General features: G+C 51.9%; 3 protein-coding genes across 4 annotated transcripts; all 3 read left to right on the top strand.

The window, feature by feature from the left end:
- The first annotated feature begins 4 nt into the window (after positions 1-4).
- Positions 5-1656, top strand: TRAPPC1 (trafficking protein particle complex subunit 1). The gene is made up of 5 exons (XM_061143413.1): positions 5-73; positions 190-288; positions 438-508; positions 820-958; positions 1254-1656. Exons 2-5 carry the CDS (start codon positions 190-192, stop codon positions 1380-1382), a joined length of 438 nt encoding a protein of 145 aa, XP_060999396.1. The 5' UTR covers positions 5-73; the 3' UTR covers positions 1383-1656.
- Positions 1657-2617: 961 nt separating this feature from the next.
- Positions 2618-9401, top strand: KCNAB3 (potassium voltage-gated channel subfamily A regulatory beta subunit 3). 2 transcript variants are annotated; one of them, XM_061141055.1, is made up of 14 exons: positions 2618-3154; positions 4509-4552; positions 4654-4691; positions 4938-5017; positions 6173-6217; positions 6311-6355; positions 6561-6604; positions 6797-6883; positions 7158-7243; positions 7389-7509; positions 7594-7688; positions 7766-7886; positions 8057-8145; positions 8410-9401. In XM_061141055.1, the coding sequence occupies exons 1-14, from the start codon at positions 2913-2915 to the stop codon at positions 8485-8487; spliced, it is 1215 nt and encodes a 404-aa protein (XP_060997038.1). In that variant the 5' UTR covers positions 2618-2912; the 3' UTR covers positions 8488-9401. The 2 variants fall into 2 exon arrangements, with proteins under 2 accessions (XP_060997038.1, XP_060997037.1); XM_061141054.1 differs by having other exon boundaries at positions 7389-7688.
- Positions 9402-14285: 4884 nt separating this feature from the next.
- On the top strand, positions 14286-14985 carry RNF227 (ring finger protein 227). The gene is made up of 2 exons (XM_061141053.1): positions 14286-14781; positions 14880-14985. The coding sequence occupies exons 1-2, from the start codon at positions 14286-14288 to the stop codon at positions 14933-14935; spliced, it is 552 nt and encodes a 183-aa protein (XP_060997036.1). The 3' UTR covers positions 14936-14985.
- Positions 14986-16901: the final 1916 nt, after the last annotated feature.

The raw sequence follows: 16901 nt of genomic DNA, 5'->3' as shown, positions 1-16901 counted from the left end.
CGACGCTTTGACCCGATGGGGGCGGGGCTCCCCGAAAACCGGAAGTGAGTGACGGGCACTCGGAGAAGTTCCGGTGAGTCCGGGGGAGGGGGGGGGGTCCCCATCTGGTTGGAGGGATCCGGAACTGAGAACTGGAGCCGACGGGGTGTGGGCGGTCCCGGAGAGAGGCTCACATTCTCTACCTTGCAGATGACTGTCCACAACCTGTACCTGTTTGACCGAAATGGAGTGTGTCTGCATTACAGCGAGTGGCACCGCAAGAAGCAAGCGGGGATCCCTAAGGAGGAGGTGACGAGAGGGCCCCGCGCCACTCGGGTGACCTCGCATCTCCAAATGCATAGTCCCAGTCCAGCCCCTTTTCTCCAAACCCTGGCTCATTCCCACCCCTACCCCGTCTCCTTTACAACAGAGAGTTAATTCTGCCCCTCTCCCTCCAGGAGTACAAGCTGATGTACGGGATGCTCTTCTCTATCCGCTCGTTTGTCAGCAAGATGTCCCCGCTAGACATGTACGCGAAGTCGGAGGGGTTGTTGAGGGAAGGAGGGAACGGACGGGGAGGGGGTACTTTCTGGAGTGGTAGAGGCTTTGGTCCCCAGAGAGGGTGAGGAGACAGAGAGAAAGGCTGAGTCAGGAGCGAGAATGCGGGAGCTGGCAGAAGCGGCGGTGGGGAAGAGAAGGTTAGAGAGGTTGGGCACGGGGGCTACAGTGAAAGGTGAAGCTACGAGGTATCTAAGAGGGAGTCTGTCTAGAAGGGATCAGAAGGATCTCTTTGGGAGAGATTCCACTCCCATTCCTTAACATTCCTCCCCATCCCTGCAGGAAGGACGGCTTCCTGGCCTTCCAAACTAGCCGTTACAAACTCCATTACTACGAGACGCCCACTGGGATCAAGGTTGTCATGAATACAGACTTGGGCGTGGGGCCCATCCGAGATGTGCTACACCACATCTACAGTGCGGTCAGTACCAGTCCCTTGGGCCCTGCTCCCCAAGCCTCAACAGCCATGGTCACTTAGAGCCCCAAGACTCCATCCCTGCCCTAATCCTACTGCACTGTATCTCTACAGTACAGTAGAGACCCTGGGTTTTCTCAGGACCTTTATGTCTTTATACATTCCCACCACCAGTTTCTCCTCAAAGGGTTTGCCTCCCAGCCCTTAATCCTTGTGCATTCACACACCCTTGACGTTATACTAGGTGTGAGGTTGAAAAGAAGTGTTCAAAGCCTGGCTCTAACACCCTCCCTCTTTACAGCTGTATGTGGAGCTGGTGGTGAAGAATCCCCTGTGCCCGCTTGGCCAGACTGTGCAAAGTGAGCTCTTCCGATCCCGACTGGACTCCTACGTCCGCTCTCTGCCCTTCTTCTCCGCCCGGGCTGGCTGAAGGAAGCACTCTACCTCACCCCTCAGAAGAATTGCTGTCTGCCTGGGGCCCAACCTAATCTGTATCACCCAAGGGCTCCTGCCACAGGCCCTACCATCCCAGTCCCCCAGCCTCCTCAAGCCCCTCGGTAGCCATCCTAGGGGAACAGCCTAAAGCCCTTCACAGGAAGGCAGCCTACTGGAGTCCCTACACCTCCAAACCAGGTCCTCTGTCCAGTTTGATCCCCTACCTGACTGTGAGAAGTACAGAATAAACTTTTTATCACCCTCTGGGACCTGAGCGTGTTAAGTTTGAGTGGTTGATCGGGGCCTGCCCCTCTCTTGGAGGTGTGAACCAGGGTGTCTGCATCCTCTAAGCCAAAAAAAGAGGCTTTGTCCATGGGTTTGTTAACAGCAACACGACTGATATTTGGGGCTGGGTAATACCTTGATTGGGGGGAGGGTGGGAGGGCTGCCAGGTACTCTGTTCTGCCTGTGAAAGTGTTAGTCGCTCAGTCTTGTCTGACTCTTTGCGACCCCATGGACTGTAGCCCACCAAGCTCCTCTGTCCATGGGATTTCCCAGGCAAGAATACCAGAGTGGATTGCCATTTCCTTTGCTGCCACTCACTAAATGCTGGTAGCACATCACACACACAGGTGCGTGCACGCCCGCGTCCAAGTCGTGACAGTCAGAAAATGTCTCCAGACCTTGCCAAATGTCCCCCAGGTCCTGACAGTAAAAAAATGTCTCCAGGGATTTCCCTGGTGGTCCAGTGGTTAAGACTATATGCTTACGATGCAGGGGGTATGGGTTCAATCCCTGGTCAGGGAACTAAGATCCCACATGCATCAAGGCAAAAAACAAACAAAAAAATGTCTCCGGACCTTGCCAAATGTCCCCCAGAGGACAAAATAGCTCCCGGATTGAAAACCACTGGGGTGGTGGAAGACCGATCGGCCTCGGGGTCCAGAGAGTAGAACCACCCTCCGGGTGCTGCTCTCTAGTTGCTAAGAGCCCACGAAACACTCGAGCTGCAGCGCTCCGGAAGGTGAGGCTTATGCAGATAAGCGGCAGGTTTGGGCTGGGAGGCGGGCGGTTTTATGCAGATGAGAGGGCGGTGCATGCATGTTGATTAGCTGGGCTGGCTGCCGACGCGGCTGGGAGCCTAGCGGGTCCCGCTGCGCTTTGGGCAGAGGTGGCATCTTTCTTTCGCCCCCTCCTTGTCCCTAAGTTCCTACCCTCCGAGAATCGCCCACGACCTTCACCCTCGTCCATTTCTCCCTCTTCTCTCCGCGCCAGTGCCCCCGAATCCTAATCGCTCCACTCGTGGCGCCCCCCGCGTTTCTCCTCTTCGCCGCAAACCCCGCGACCTCCAGCAGCCCGCCCGCGCGGGCCCGATCCTGCCTGGCGGCTCCCGCCGCAACCTCCTCAGCCTTCCCGCTCTCCCGGGGCTCGCGCCACTACACCCTCGGGTGTCTCCCCTCGAGCTTCCCGGTTCCCTCTTCTTCCCACCCCCTCGGAGCCCCCTCCCCCGCCTTGGCCGGCCGGCATGCAGGTGTCTATCGCATGTACTGAGCAGAACCTTCGCAGCCGGAGCAGTGAGGACCGTCTGTGTGGACCCCGGCCGGGCCCCGGGGGCGGTAACGGTGGGCCGGTCGGCGCGGGGCATGGGAACCCTCCAGGGGGAGGAGGGTCGGGCCCTAAGGCCCGGGCCGCCTTGGTCCCCCGACCCCCAGCGCCTGCTGGGGCCCTCCGAGAGAGCACCGGCCGAGGCACTGGCATGAAATACAGGTACGGGGGTGGCCTGGTCGCCCGCCACATCTGCTCCCTTTCCTGACCCCAGAGGCTTCCTAGGATGCTGCCAGGAACCCCTCAAACTTCACTAAGAAGGTCTCGGCTCATTCCATCTCTACTTCCCATCGCTGGCACTCCCTTACACGGTCCTTTTCTTTTCTTTTTTTTTTTGCTCTCCGTCCATTCCCCTGCCTAGTAAAAAATCAAGTTTACTGAGGTTGACCAGGCCTGTCAGACCCAAGGGATGCTCCTCCTTACCCACAGGAAGGCCAGGGAAACGCAGATCTCCAGGCTGCACACCACCCCACCCTGCTGGGATGGAGTGTCCTTGGGTCGTGTCCTGGGAAGAGGGGGGAAGGAAATGGCTTCTCACTCTGGCCTGCTCAGGGTGCCTGACCCAGATACCGCCCCCACATGCCCCAAGGTCTCCTGCACCCTTTCTTGGTGGGAAGGGAAGTAGGGCCCTCCAAAGGATGCACTACATCTCTCAAGCCCATGCCGAGGGCCAGGAACCAGGTGGGGAAGGTGGAATGAAATGTAACCGACTTGATCTCCGAGAGAACCGAGAACCGTTTAGCTCTCAGGACTACCAGTAGGGGACAGGGGAGGGGCTCCTGTTCAGGAGTCAGCAGAGGTCCCTGATCTGAACTGGCATTTCCACTTGAGGAATTTGATCCCTTCCATATGGCAGCCCTGATTGGGAAGCTGAGTGGAGTACCTGGATGGGGGTGGGGGCGGGGAGGAGGGGGCTCTCTGGTTTGAAGACAGACTTCACAAACCAACAGGAGCAGAGTGAGTAGAAAAAAGGGGGAGAACTGGTCTTTCCTCTCAAACTCCCCACCCAGGTGTCCTACCTGCCTTTGTTGGAGGCCCGTCTGCCTAGCCTATTCAAGGACCCCTGCCTGCCTAATGCTGAACTTGACTTGGTTTATCCCCTTCCACCCCAGTGTCTGCCCTTTAGCACAGCACTCTGCTGAGGATCTGTTTTCACAAACTCATCATAATTAGCCAGTCCCATTCCTCCCAGCCTCCCTCTACCCCAACTCCACACATCCCAGAGATGACTCAAATGAACCCAGGACACACCAGAAGCAGCGTTAGGCAGGCAGCACATCTTCAGTGTGATAAGAGGGAACAGAGGCACTGGACCATGGCTCCAGAGGAACACTTACTATTTGTTCACTTATTCTATGGCCCTGGCACTGCCCAACTTAGTGGGCCCACTGAGTCTAGTTTCTTTGGACTGAGACACCCTGAGGGCATCTCAGTCTGCAATGAGAGAAGTTGGAGGCTGATAATCTATGTCCCTAATGGAGGCTCCACCCCTTCCTGCTGCTTCTGTGTCCTTCAGGAACCTAGGAAAGTCTGGTCTTCGGGTATCCTGCCTTGGCCTAGGTGAGTTAGAAAGAAGAGGAATTAAGGGAAGGGCAGGCATTCTTTCATGGCTGCCCCCCTCCCCCCACCCTGGTCTCATTTGCCTGGCTTCTCTCTTGCAGGTACCTGGGTCACATTTGGTTCTCAGATCTCAGATGAGGTATTGATATAAGTGATGGGACCTAGAAGCAGGGGGAGGGGGTATGAGGGAACCCAAACGGGGGGAAAACAGACTTGGCTAGGGGTTTGGACAACAAGCATGGAGAATGGTGGACTTGAGGCTGGAGGATGGGGAAAGGGAAGTGAATGTGGTTACCAAGGTTGAGGTGTGATGGGTTAGAGTGCAGTGAGGAAGGTAACTGAGAGGCTGGTGGTTGATCTTCAACTCTTTCTCTCACCATCCTAGACAGCAGAGGATGTGCTGACAGTAGCCTATGAGCACGGTGTAAACCTGTTTGATACCGCCGAAGTGTATGCAGCAGGAAAGTAAGGACTGGGGTGAAAGAGCTAAGTTATACTTGGAAGGCTGAGAGAACATCAGGGCTTTTTTGTTTCCCCCCTAAAGAACTCTGGGAATTAAAGCATCCCTAAGTTCCAGCCTTTCAGCCAATGGGCCCCCAAAGCATGTTGGGAACTATAGTCCCAACATCTGTCTCTCTCTAGCTTTGAGGGCAACAGGGCATACTGTGCAGTCAAAATAAAACCAGATATTTCTGGGACATCAGTTATGTGCAACTATGTGAGGATGAGAAAGCTAAATTTTCAAACACACCATAACCACAGCACATATGGCTTCACACTGGGAATAATAAAAACTTTGGATGACCTACTCCTGTCTCTTCTTCTGGCAAGCTCTTCTGCTTATCATTAAGACTTGTCCCAGATGTCAGCTCTCCCAAGAACCCTTTGCCCAACTCCCCAAAGTTGGTCACTACCCCCCCTCAGCTCCCAAAGCACTTTACACTGCCCTCTGACACACAGTTCCATCAATTACTGGTTTACAACGCCATATTTGCTGCTCAACGGGGAGGGTCCTCCCTCCATAGAACTTGTCTTCTTCTTTCCCATGTCACCTAAGTACCTACACGGGCTTCCCTGGTAGCTCAGCTGGTAGAGAATCTGGCTGCAATGCAAGAGACCCCCATTTGATTCCTGGGTCGGGAAGATCCCCTCAAGAAGGGATAGGCTACCCATTCCAGTATTCTTGGGCTTCCCTGGTGGTTCAGCTGGTGAAGGATCCTCCTGCAATGCGGAAGAAGACCTGAGTGGGACTTTGCAGAGACTAAAAGAAGGGGGAAGGCAACACAGATGGTTGGAAACAGATGAGACAGTATCCTCCCCAGCATCACTGTAGTTGGTCCCTCATCTCTCATCCTATTCTATCCCTTCAGCACCCAGAACAGAGCTTGGTTCACTGTTGCACAACTGATATTTGTTGAATGAATGGATGAAAATGAATGACTATAACCCTACTTACAGGAGCTCCTTTTATTTAGTTTAGAATGGGACTGATGGCCATTGGGCTTCTCATTTATGGTCCATTTTACAAGGGAGAAATTAGTTGAAGGGAAAGGTGGGAGGAGGGAAAGAAACTGATCCCATCTTGGAGGAGTCAGTGCTTCTGCCTTGTTTTCCTTCCAGGGCTGAAAGAACCCTAGGAAACATCCTCAAGAGCAAAGGTTGGAGGTAAGACATGTTTGGGGGTGTGGGGAGTTGCTGGGGACATGATCATCCCCACATCCTTTTCTGGCTGGGTCTCCCATTTCTCTTTTTCTCCAGGAGATCAAGCTATGTCATCACTACCAAGATTTTTTGGGGAGGACAGTAAGTGGCTGCCTCACTATAGTTGGGGAGAAATCTGCAGACTGTGTGAAGGTGCATGGGATGGGGAAAGCAGACCATGCACCTGCTCCCCCAGGTCTGCCTCCTGCCTGTGAGGACCCCTACCACCTTGGTTCCTCATGGCTCCAGGCCAGCCCTGGTCCCTTATCTTTGATGTGCCTCATCTTTGACTTATCTTTTCCTACAGGGCAGAAACCGAGCGAGGCTTGAGCCGCAAACACATCATTGAAGGTGAGAGGGGCTGGGAACCTGAGCTGGTTGAGGACAAAAGCTAGAGAAGTTGGGAATATTCTCTGAAGCTCCAAGTCTGAGGCTCTGAAGAGGGAAGCTGGTATTTAGGTGGCCATGGCAGAGGGGTAAGGTCTGAATTTTTAGGCAGCTAAAGCTGGAGAGCTTACCTTCCTTTCCCTGTGCTCACCCCAGGCTTGCGAGGATCCCTGGAGCGCCTCCAGCTGGGATATGTGGACATCGTCTTTGCCAATCGTTTGGATCCCAACAGTCCCATGGAGGGTAAAGAAGCACCCCAACCCTGACAGCCCTTCAAAACTGAGCACTTCTTAAACCTTCAGCAGAAGCCAGGCCCTGCTCAGGAGGTCTCCCAAGTTCCACAGTGGAGGCTCAGACCCCAGGACTTGGACAGGGAGGGAAGTAAAGAGCAGATGCCAACCTCTCACAGGGATGAATGGGGTCTTGGTGGGGCCTTGGTGGGGCAGGTGGAGGTCTGAAGATCTGGAACCCAGGATGCCAGGGGTCTGAGAGTGAAGCTTTCCTTCTATGTGCCTAGAGATTGTGCGAGCCATGACCTACGTCATCAACCAGGGCCTGGCCCTATACTGGGGGACATCCCGATGGGGGGCTGCGGAAATCATGGTGAGTGTGCCACCTACTGCCCCCGTCTCACAACTCGTTACCACCTTTCACATGGCCACTCCCATCCCCACTCTGCTGGAGAAGGGCGAGTGGAAGACAATGGAAGGACTGCTCTGACCCCTGTCTCTTCCCCGCCCCAACCCAGGAGGCCTACTCCATGGCCAGACAGTTCAATCTGATCCCTCCAGTGTGTGAACAAGCTGAGCACCATCTGTTTCAGAGAGAGAAGGTGGAGATGCAGCTGCCAGAGCTCTACCACAAGATTGGTTCGCAGTCCCCTCATCCCTGCCTTTCCCTCGGCCTCACCATCACTGAGATCCCCTTCCCACATCCGGTCCTCTCCGTCTTAGGTGTTGGCTCAGTCACCTGGTCCCCTGTGGCCTGTGGCCTCATGACTAGCAAGTATGATGGGCGAGTCCCAGATACCTGCAGGGTCACCATCAAGGTGAGATCTGGGGGCTCGGGATGGCAGGAGTGGACTGAGTGAGAAGTAGTCTTTTGATGAATCTCCTTGGCCTCCAGGGCTACCAGTGGCACAAAGACAAAGTGCAAAGTGAGGATGGCAAGAAACAACAAGCCAAAGTCATGGACCTTCTCCCCATCGCTCACCAGCTGGGCTGCACTGTGGCGCAGCTTGCTATTGGTGAGACACTGCCAGCGCTGGACCCTGCAGGGTCCCTGTCTCCGCCTAAGAGCTACCAAACCACAGACTGGTTTGTTCCTGGGGCAGTCCTTCTTCCTCAGAGACCCCTCTGAAGTCTGGGTGTTCACTGTTTTCCACCAGTTCTTTCTCTTTTTCCTTCTCGGCCTCAGCGTGGTGTCTCCGCAGTGAGGGGGTCAGCTCGGTCTTGCTGGGGGTGTCCAGTGCGGAGCAGCTGGTGGAGCACCTGGGCGCCCTGCAGGTGAGCGAGGGACTCAGAGCCAGAGCTCATCTCTGTCCCCTCCCCCAGCAGTAAAGACCTTGATGTCCAACCCAGAATGGGCCTGAGGTGAGTCACCCACTACAAGGTCTCACTTTGCAAATGAGCGGTCCCAGGGCGAGAAGGTAAAGCAGAAGCACAGCTGTGACTAGGCCTCGCTGTGAGGCTCCCCGGGTCCTCGAACCTCCTGCCCTCTTTCAAGGACCCTGCATGTACCATTCTCTCCATCACCCCATTCAATTCCAGGTGCTGAGTCAGCTGACCCCGCAGACGGTGATGGCGATAGACGGACTCCTAGGCAACAAGCCGCATCCCAAGAAGTAGTCCACCAGGGACGCAGGAACCCAAACCCTGAGCCGCTGCATCCCCCAGAAACACGTCCCCGCCTCTGCCTCCCTCCCGCTCCGGATCCCTCCACGCAGCGGCCAAGACAGGGCGGCCCCGCCCACTAACGAGTTCCAGCTTCGAGTAGCGAGAGCATGAACAAAGCCATATCCTCCCGCAGTGGGGCTTGAGAGGGAAAGTAGTCCGCCGCCCCCTGCTACCTCCACCTAGGCCTTCCTGCTAATTCTGGGCATGAGCTACTGGGCCGTCCCCTCTCTGCGACTTGGTCTCGCTCCTTCTCTCTTCCCCTAATCGCCGAGGTCCAGAGAAAAACAAAAAGGCATATACAAGACCCATTGCAGAGTACCTCGAAAGTGGCCCTTGAAATGTCATCAAGGAGTTGAGAGTTCTAATAAGAAGTGAGGTGTAGTGTCACCTGGAAAAACGGAAATGGGACTCTTAAATTCGTTACAAAGGAAGCCAGGCTGGTCCTGGCAGGAAGTAAATGATGACTTTTGGGAAACCGGGACCCTGCCTCAGCCAGGAGGTGAAGAAAAGTGTAAAACTAGAGTTCATATTGATGCTTTGTTCTTGGGGAGAAGGGTAGAGTGGGGAGTGCAGTAGGAAAGCACCGGTGAGGGAAATTTGATGGCCAGTGTATACAGTGTCCTGGTGGAAGTGGCCAGGGAAGACCTTGGAAAGCACACTGGGCCTCACTTCGCAGAAAACAGTGACAGCCTTTACGTCCCGGCAGGGAAATGGGGCCAACATAAAAGGTCTGGGGATAAACCTTTGAGCCTTGAGCAGGACTTCCTACCTGGCAGGGAAGGACTGTGTCTTCCTCCTGGCAATAACCTTAAAGCAATAATGATGGCCCCTCTTGTGCAAGACTTCCCAGGGAACTGTAAATAAAATCTCAGCTTGATCATCACTTACTGTGTCTGAAGTTGCTGGGGGTTGAGTGTTAGGCTCTCAAGTCTCACCTGTTTGACTCCCTAGCCCCCTGCCAGTAGAAAACTCCAGGACTCTTCCTCTCCACTGCTCATGTACCTTAGTGACACAGGCACCTTGCTCCTAGCCACTGCTGTCATCAAAGAGCCGGTTTTCTTCTTTCAGTCACCACATGCCTTGGAACCCAGAGGTCTGGCTTCATAGCTGTGTTGCTCCTCCCTCTGACACTCTTATTCTTGTTTTGTTTTGAAAAGTTATATTAGCCAAGGGTCTTATTTCCCTCTTTCCTGATACCCAGTGCATGCCAAGTTGCTTCAGCCATGGCTGACTCTTTGGAACCCTAGGGACCATAGCCTGCCAGGCTCTTCTGTCCATGGGGTTCTCGAGGCAAAATAATGAAGTGGATTGCCATTTCCTCCTCCAGGGGTTCTTCCTGACCCAGGGATTGAACCCGTGTTTCTTACATCTCCTACATTGGCAGGCAGGTTCTTTACCACTGGTGCCACCTGGGAAGCCTGATACCCACACTATCCAAAAAACTGTGGGTGGTTTTCTTGTGGCTGCGTGGGAGGCACTGTTCTGAGATGGAGGATTTGGGGAAGGAGAGGTAAAATGAAAACTGGTCTATGGTTGAAATGATGCAGAGAGAGAGAGAAGAGAGCTGTTATAAAAAGAAAACAAGTGAAAGATCAGGTGTGAGAGTGGCAGTAAAGCAGGATCAAATGGGATTATGTCAGATACTTACCCTTATTCTTCCCTAAAGAACTCTGATTTCCCTGGGACAGAAAGTGGGTGGAAAGTTACAACATTTAATGATCACAAGGCAGGGGAGGATGAGCTCTTCCTTCCTTGAAATATAACCTTACCATCTCCCTTCTTCTCATCCTCACCCTTCCTTGATCCTAAAGCTGGGAGAGCAAAGTAAAACCAATTTCCAAAAGAGAGAAGTCAGCAGCATGCCATTTACTGGATTAGCAACCAACCCGATCAACTAATGAACACTTACATCCACTCCTATCATCTCCCACTCATTTGGGAAGACTGTGGAGGAAACAAAAAGGTAAAATGTATGACTAAACTAAGCTTAGTTATTCTGTAACAAACATAGGAGAATTTATAAATTCAAAATGGTACTCCCCTTAAATAGTTACTTTGGAGGGTCATGAACTGCCTTCATTTAATGCCTCCTTCATTGCTCAAAACATGTTTTTAAAATCCTCTTAAAATTACCTTCAGAGGCCATTAGAAACCCCTTGTAAGAAACCTTCCTTTATTGTCACACCTTGTTAACTATATATATATATAAATATATATAGGCCATGCTGCTCCTCTTGTGGGATTTTAGTTCCCTGACCGAGGCCCCCCTGGGCAGTGAAAGCAAGTCCTAACCACTGGACCACTAGCTAATTCCCTCACATACCATATTTATCATTCACCTCATTCATTAGTAGAACTTATCCATTGGGTCCTACTATGGTACAGCACCGGGACACAGTGGTGAACAAAACCTGGCTCAGCAACCTTTGTGGAGTTTACAGATGGGGAAGGCAAAGTAACTCCAAACACACACACAAACTTAGGTTGTCCAAAGTCCAGAGGAAAGCACTGGTGTTACCAGAGTGAACCAGTGAGTATCTGACATGGTGAGGCTGCAAAGAGAGCTGAAGGATGAGTAGGTGTTGCAAAGGTGAAAGCAAGAAGGTTAGAGGAAGCACACGGGAAAACCTTGTGGGGGAAACAAACAGACAAGTCAGAGGTCTCCAAAGGCTGAATGTCTAAGGAAGAAAGGCAAGCAGAATGTGAGACTTGGTGGTTTCAGAGCATGTTTGGCCTTGTAGGGAACTTCAGCATATTATCTTTATCCTAAGGACAGTAGGAAATCCTCAAAATCAGTTATCTTGATACACAACAGATCACCCCCAAATTTAGTGGCTTAAAGGAATATTTAAAAATTATTTTTACTCCACGAGTCTGTGGATTGGCTGGGAGCATCTTCTGGTGTTTTCACCTGGGCTCGTTCACGTGGCTGCATTCAGCCCACAGAGCAGCTGAACAGGAAAATCCAATGACCTTACTGGTACACCTGGCCATTAGTGCTGGCTGTTGACTGGGGCTCCTCCCTTCTCCAAGTGGCTTCATCCGCCAGCAAACTTCCTTACATGGTGGTCTCAGGGCAGTGTTCCAAAGGGACAAAGGCAGAAGCCATAAGGTCTCTGAAGGAATGATGCTCCATAACTCACACATAATCATTCCTGCCACATTTTATTAGTCAAAGCAAGTCATGAGGCGAGCCCAGGTTCAAGGGAGAAGGAACAGATCCCAATTCTTGATGGGAGAAGCAGCAAAGTCATATATTTTAGGAATTTGTGGGTATTAAAACATGACTGCATTAAAAGTTTGTTGTTTAAAAAATGTTTATATATTTATTTGGCTGCGCCAGGTCTTAGTTGAGGTGTGCATGAGCTTTAGTTGCACAAAGATCTTTCTTTAGTTATGGCATGTGGGATCTAATTCCCTGACCAGGGATCGAACCCAGGCCCTCTACACTGGGAGCTCAGAGTCTTAGCCACTGGACCACCTGCTGTAGAAGTTTTTGTTTTTAACAGGAATGGAAGGGATATGTGGTGGTGGTGGTTTAGTCGCTAAGTCATGTCTGACTCTTACGACCCCATGAACTGTAGCCTGCCAGGCTCTTTTGTCCATGGGATTCTCCCATGGGAGGCAAGAATACTGGAGGGGGGTTGCCATTTCCTTCTCCAGGGATCTTCCCAACCCAGGAATTGAACCTGGGTCTTCTGCATTGCAGGCAGATTTTAACAGGAATGGAAGGGATATGTGGTAGGACATAATTAGGCTTGAGTTTTGGAAAGATTACTGTAAGCAGTGTGAAGAGAAGTCTGCAGAAGGCCAGAACAACTGTGGACAAACTGGTGAAGAGGCTTCTGTTTACAGAAGAGATGATGGCAGCTTGAACCAGGGTGGTATACTGGAAGTAGAGAAAAGCAGATGAATTAGTTTTAGGAAGCAAAATGTACCAGGCCTAGTGATAAGGGAGGTAAAAGAACGTGAACTCAAGGAAGGGATCTAGGTTTGACACCTAGGTTTCTGGTGTTGGGTAAAAAGATAAGAAACTTGGAAGAGATGTTGTTTTAGATGGGGAGATCATCATTTTGGATTCTTGATAAACAAGAAAGGAAGCTGAGCAGGTGATTGGATATTCCAGGCCTAGAGCTAGAAGGGCTTTGGCTGTCTACCACTTTAGGAGCATTTATATAGTCAAATTTACCTTAAAAGACTTAATCACCAACTGAAGATATTAAAAGATGTGAGATCTCTAAGCACCATTACAAAGAGAAGTTCCCCCAAATTTGAGTTATGACAGCATCATTGGACTAAATAGCTTCCTCCAAGTAACCACAAGACAATAAAACTTAGTTCTGAAAAGATATAAAATAATTAAAAATAATGGTATATCTTCTCACAAAAGACTGCCCTCTAAGGTTTTAAAGAATCTAGTTTTTAAAAACCAGCTTTACATTGCCTGTTACAGCCAGTAAATGCCATGAGTGTGGAGAATCCCATCTTGTGTTTACCAAAAGAAATAGGGGTTGAGGATGTTGTGCCTGGACCATCAGTGGTTAAGCCCTGCATTTCCACTGAATGGGGTGAGGATTTGATCCCTGGTTGGGGACCGTAAGATCCTGGATGCCCCACGGTTGTGGCAGAAAAAAAAAAAAAAGGAAAAGAAAAGAATATGTTGGGTGCCAAGAAGTTAAAGTGAACACAATATAGGAGAGGGTGTAAAATAATAATAGCAGCTAATATGTGTTTACTGTGTGCCAGGCATCATTCTAAGCACCTTACATATGTAAGCTGATTCAATCCTACTATCATCCATATTTTATAGATGAGAAAGCCAAGGCCCAGCGGAGTTAGGTAACTTGCTCAAAGCATCACAGCTGGTAAACTGGGTCTAGGCTCTGTCCTATGAACCTCCACAACAGTGCCTAGACTGTGGGTCCAGGAGAGGCGGATGAGGAAGAAGCTGGGGGTGGCTGCCGCACCAAGAGGGAACATGGGCTGTGAATACTATGTTATGTCCTGTTTACCCGTGACGGAAGTCAGACCCCTGAGTCAGAGTTTAGGCTGGGCTGCTTTGCTGGAGCCATCATGGTGCGTGGGCGTCCAGGCCTGGCTACTCAGGAAGGAGAAGATTCCCAGCATTCCTGGGCCTGGATCTTGGTATCTAGGGCCCTCCTTAGGTTGAGATGTCAGCTGGGAGTTCAACAGTTTGAGGAGAATAAAATTTGGGAAGCCAGCCTTACAAGAACACAGGGAGGTTGAATATGATAAGCGCAATGGAGCTCAGCGTCTGCTCAAACGCCCGGGGGCCTTCTAAAGATTGGGCAGGACGGGCAGTGTCACTGGCTTAGGAAGTATGTTGTGAAAGAGCCTGAGAACCCCGTGCCAGTGATTGAGGGTTCAGGCTCAGTAGCTAGGGGTTTACACAGAGTACAATTAAGGAGCGCTGGCGCTGCGTGGGGGCATTAAGGAAGGCGTGCCTGGAGTTGGAGGTGCCGCACCTCCCCGTCCCCAGTCCAGGCACCACCTGGGCCACCTCCCCGCCCCCAGCTTCGCCAAGGCTGGCATTCCGGACCTCGCACCTCCACCACCCCCGCGCGTGCCACCGCGGGGAGGGGCCTGACTGCGACGTGACGTCGCGAAGGGGCGGGGTCTCACTATTTAAAAGGAGCGAGAGGCCGCAGGGCGGGCCCCAGGACGGGCCCGCTAGGTCTGTCCACGGAGCTGGTCTCGTGAGTGACGCTCTCGGGTCCGCGGCGGGCAAGATGCAGCTTTTGGTGAGGGTGCCGTCTCTTCCAGAGCGCGGCGAGCTGGACTGCAACATCTGCTACCGGCCTTTCAACCTCGGGGACCGCGCGCCCCGCCGCCTGCCCGGGACGGCGCGCGCCCGCTGCGGCCACACGCTCTGCACCGCATGCCTGCGCGAGCTGGCGGCGCGCGGCGACGGTGGCGGGGTGGCGGCGCGCGTGGTGCGCCTGCGCCACCTCGTCACGTGCCCCTTCTGTCGCGCTCCCACCCCACTCCCGCGCGGCGGGGTCACGGAGATCTCTGTCGACCCGGACTTATGGTCGCGCTTGGAGGCAAAAGTCAGGCGCGAATCTGATGAGGCGGGTGGCGACGCCAACAGAGAGGCCGATGATGAGGAAAAGGAGAGCGAGAAAGGGGCGGGGCCTAGGAGCGCAGGGTGGCGCGCGCTCCGGCGGCTCTGGGCCCAGGTGCTGGTGCCCGCGCTCGGGTGGCGGCGCCCGCTGCCTAGCAACGGTAAGGGGCCACCGGAGAGGCCGTGGAGGGGGAGCACCAGGGAACGCCGGGTTCAGTTGCGTCTTTCCACTGACCTTAACTGTCCTCCTTTCCCCCAGTGCTGTACTGTCCGGAGGTCAAGGACTTGGCCCACATGACCCGCTGCACGCCGTAACCGGGGAACTCAAGCTACGGTAGAAGAAAGGTGGGAGCTGCGTTCTCGGGGCGCGCTGTAGTACAGGGGTCTGATGCCAAGACTACCTACCCTCCCCCCGCCCCCCCCCCCCCCCCCGTCACATCCTGGATTGGCATGGATGAGGGAGGTGAGCCAAGGGCAGGAGGGAACGCCCTGGGAGGTGTTAATACTGCGCTGCAGAGGCTCCTAGGCGAATCGCCCCCGTCTGACTGACTGTGCCAGCCTTGCGTATTCAGGATGGAGTGACTTAGGGATGATGGAAACAGTCGCTGTTCTCGTGGGAAGTAGACAGACTGTTTCCCTAGCTGTGACTTTGGCTTTTGTCCAGGGCAGCTCTGGTGTGTGGGAGCAACAGGTCCCATTTTAGCAATTCTGTGTCAATGATTTTAAAGATGGAACGGGAGAGAAGAGGCCGATTTTCAAGTCATGTTAATCTCACTTCTCTAGCACCTAAGAGAAGTGAGAAAAATACATTGTACCCACCCTACCCTCCTCCACTGGTATGCCTACTGTTTCTTCATCCCCAGTACTGTTTCTAAAATTATCAAGATGCATCCCTACCTATGAGGTTAAGAGCCTTGCTGCATTTCAGAATCTCCCTTTAACCAGTTAGGGCAGGCATGAGAAGGTCCAAAGGTCATTTATCTGAGTCAGTTCATTAGCGCTTATCAAGGAGAGGAGTGAGTGCCATTTGGCAAAGGCACTGAATTGTAAGCCTTTGATACGATCTGTGTTATCTTTACAGTCCCAAAGAAACAGTCACTACTGAAAAAAGATGCTTATAATACAGTTTTAAACTTGTGTCCCATAATTGGACTTCACCAAATTTTAGGGTGTGAGTTTTAGTTAAAAATCCTGTTAATCTCTCATGATAGTACAGTTAAGAGTCAAGGACCAACAGCATCAGCATCACTGGGAGCTTGTTGGAAGTAGTCTCAGGACTTCAGTTTAGACTGACTGATTCGGACTCTGCATTTTACAAGGAATCCCAGGTGATCCATTTAAATAAAAATGTAAGCAGCACTGGTCCAGGTTCTAGACTATCTAGGATATCACCATCTGTGGTTGGAATATTTAAAACACAACTGATATAATTGATATAGTTTTACTCAAGGTTCCTAAAGTGGCACTCTTATTAACTGAAGAAATGTAAACTTTGTGTGCGTAGTTTACTGTGTTGAATTTTCCTCTGAGTTTTAAAAACGTGAACTTACTAATAAACCTCAATTTTTCTAATCCCGTTTTTGCCTTTTTCCTGTCCTTAAGTCTGATGTCTCAGTTTACATTTTCCCTCTTTGGGGAGCCCTTTCTCAGCCTTCAACCTGCTGTTTTCTGATTGCTTGTTAGAATTACAGTTTTTAATGTAATAGCCTCAAAAATCTAAGTGTCTGGTCTCAGGCTCTAAGAAGCTCTTTGGTAGTGAACAATACATGTCAAGGTGCAGTGTAGCAATTCAAATCTTTGGCCGCCCCCCCCCCCCCCCCCCCCCGCTCCAATTCCTTTAAAATAAATAAATAAAAAAGTGTGCTTCTGCAAACTGGGAACTGAACCTGTGAAGCTGTGTGACCTCTACTGACTCTTGGCAGAACTAAACAACCTGAAGGTGGAAAGGCTGCTCAAAAGGATGACTGAAGGCAGTTGTGAACCTTGTCAGGCACCCCTCCCATTCCACTTCTGTTGAGTGAACCCTGCCTCGCTGGTCCCACCCTGAGGCCTGTGAGGTATCCTCCTGTCACCCTTCACACTGAGCTCATCACCTCGGGGTTAGGGCTGGAAAAGGGTCCTTGGAATTTTAGTGGATGATCCAAGAAATAAAAACAAGAAAAGGGAAAGTCAACAAGATTTTTTAAAGAGAGAAATGAATAGGAAATGGCAAAAATCAACACCCTTTCTTTTCCTATCCCTTCCCCTCCCCGCAACCAAAAAACTCCCCCACTCAAAAATA

The sequence above is a fragment of the Dama dama genome, chromosome 5 (assembly GCF_033118175.1).
Source record: "Dama dama isolate Ldn47 chromosome 5, ASM3311817v1, whole genome shotgun sequence".
Taxonomy (NCBI): domain Eukaryota; kingdom Metazoa; phylum Chordata; class Mammalia; order Artiodactyla; family Cervidae; genus Dama; species Dama dama.
This window is presented reverse-complemented; position numbering and strand designations above follow the sequence as displayed.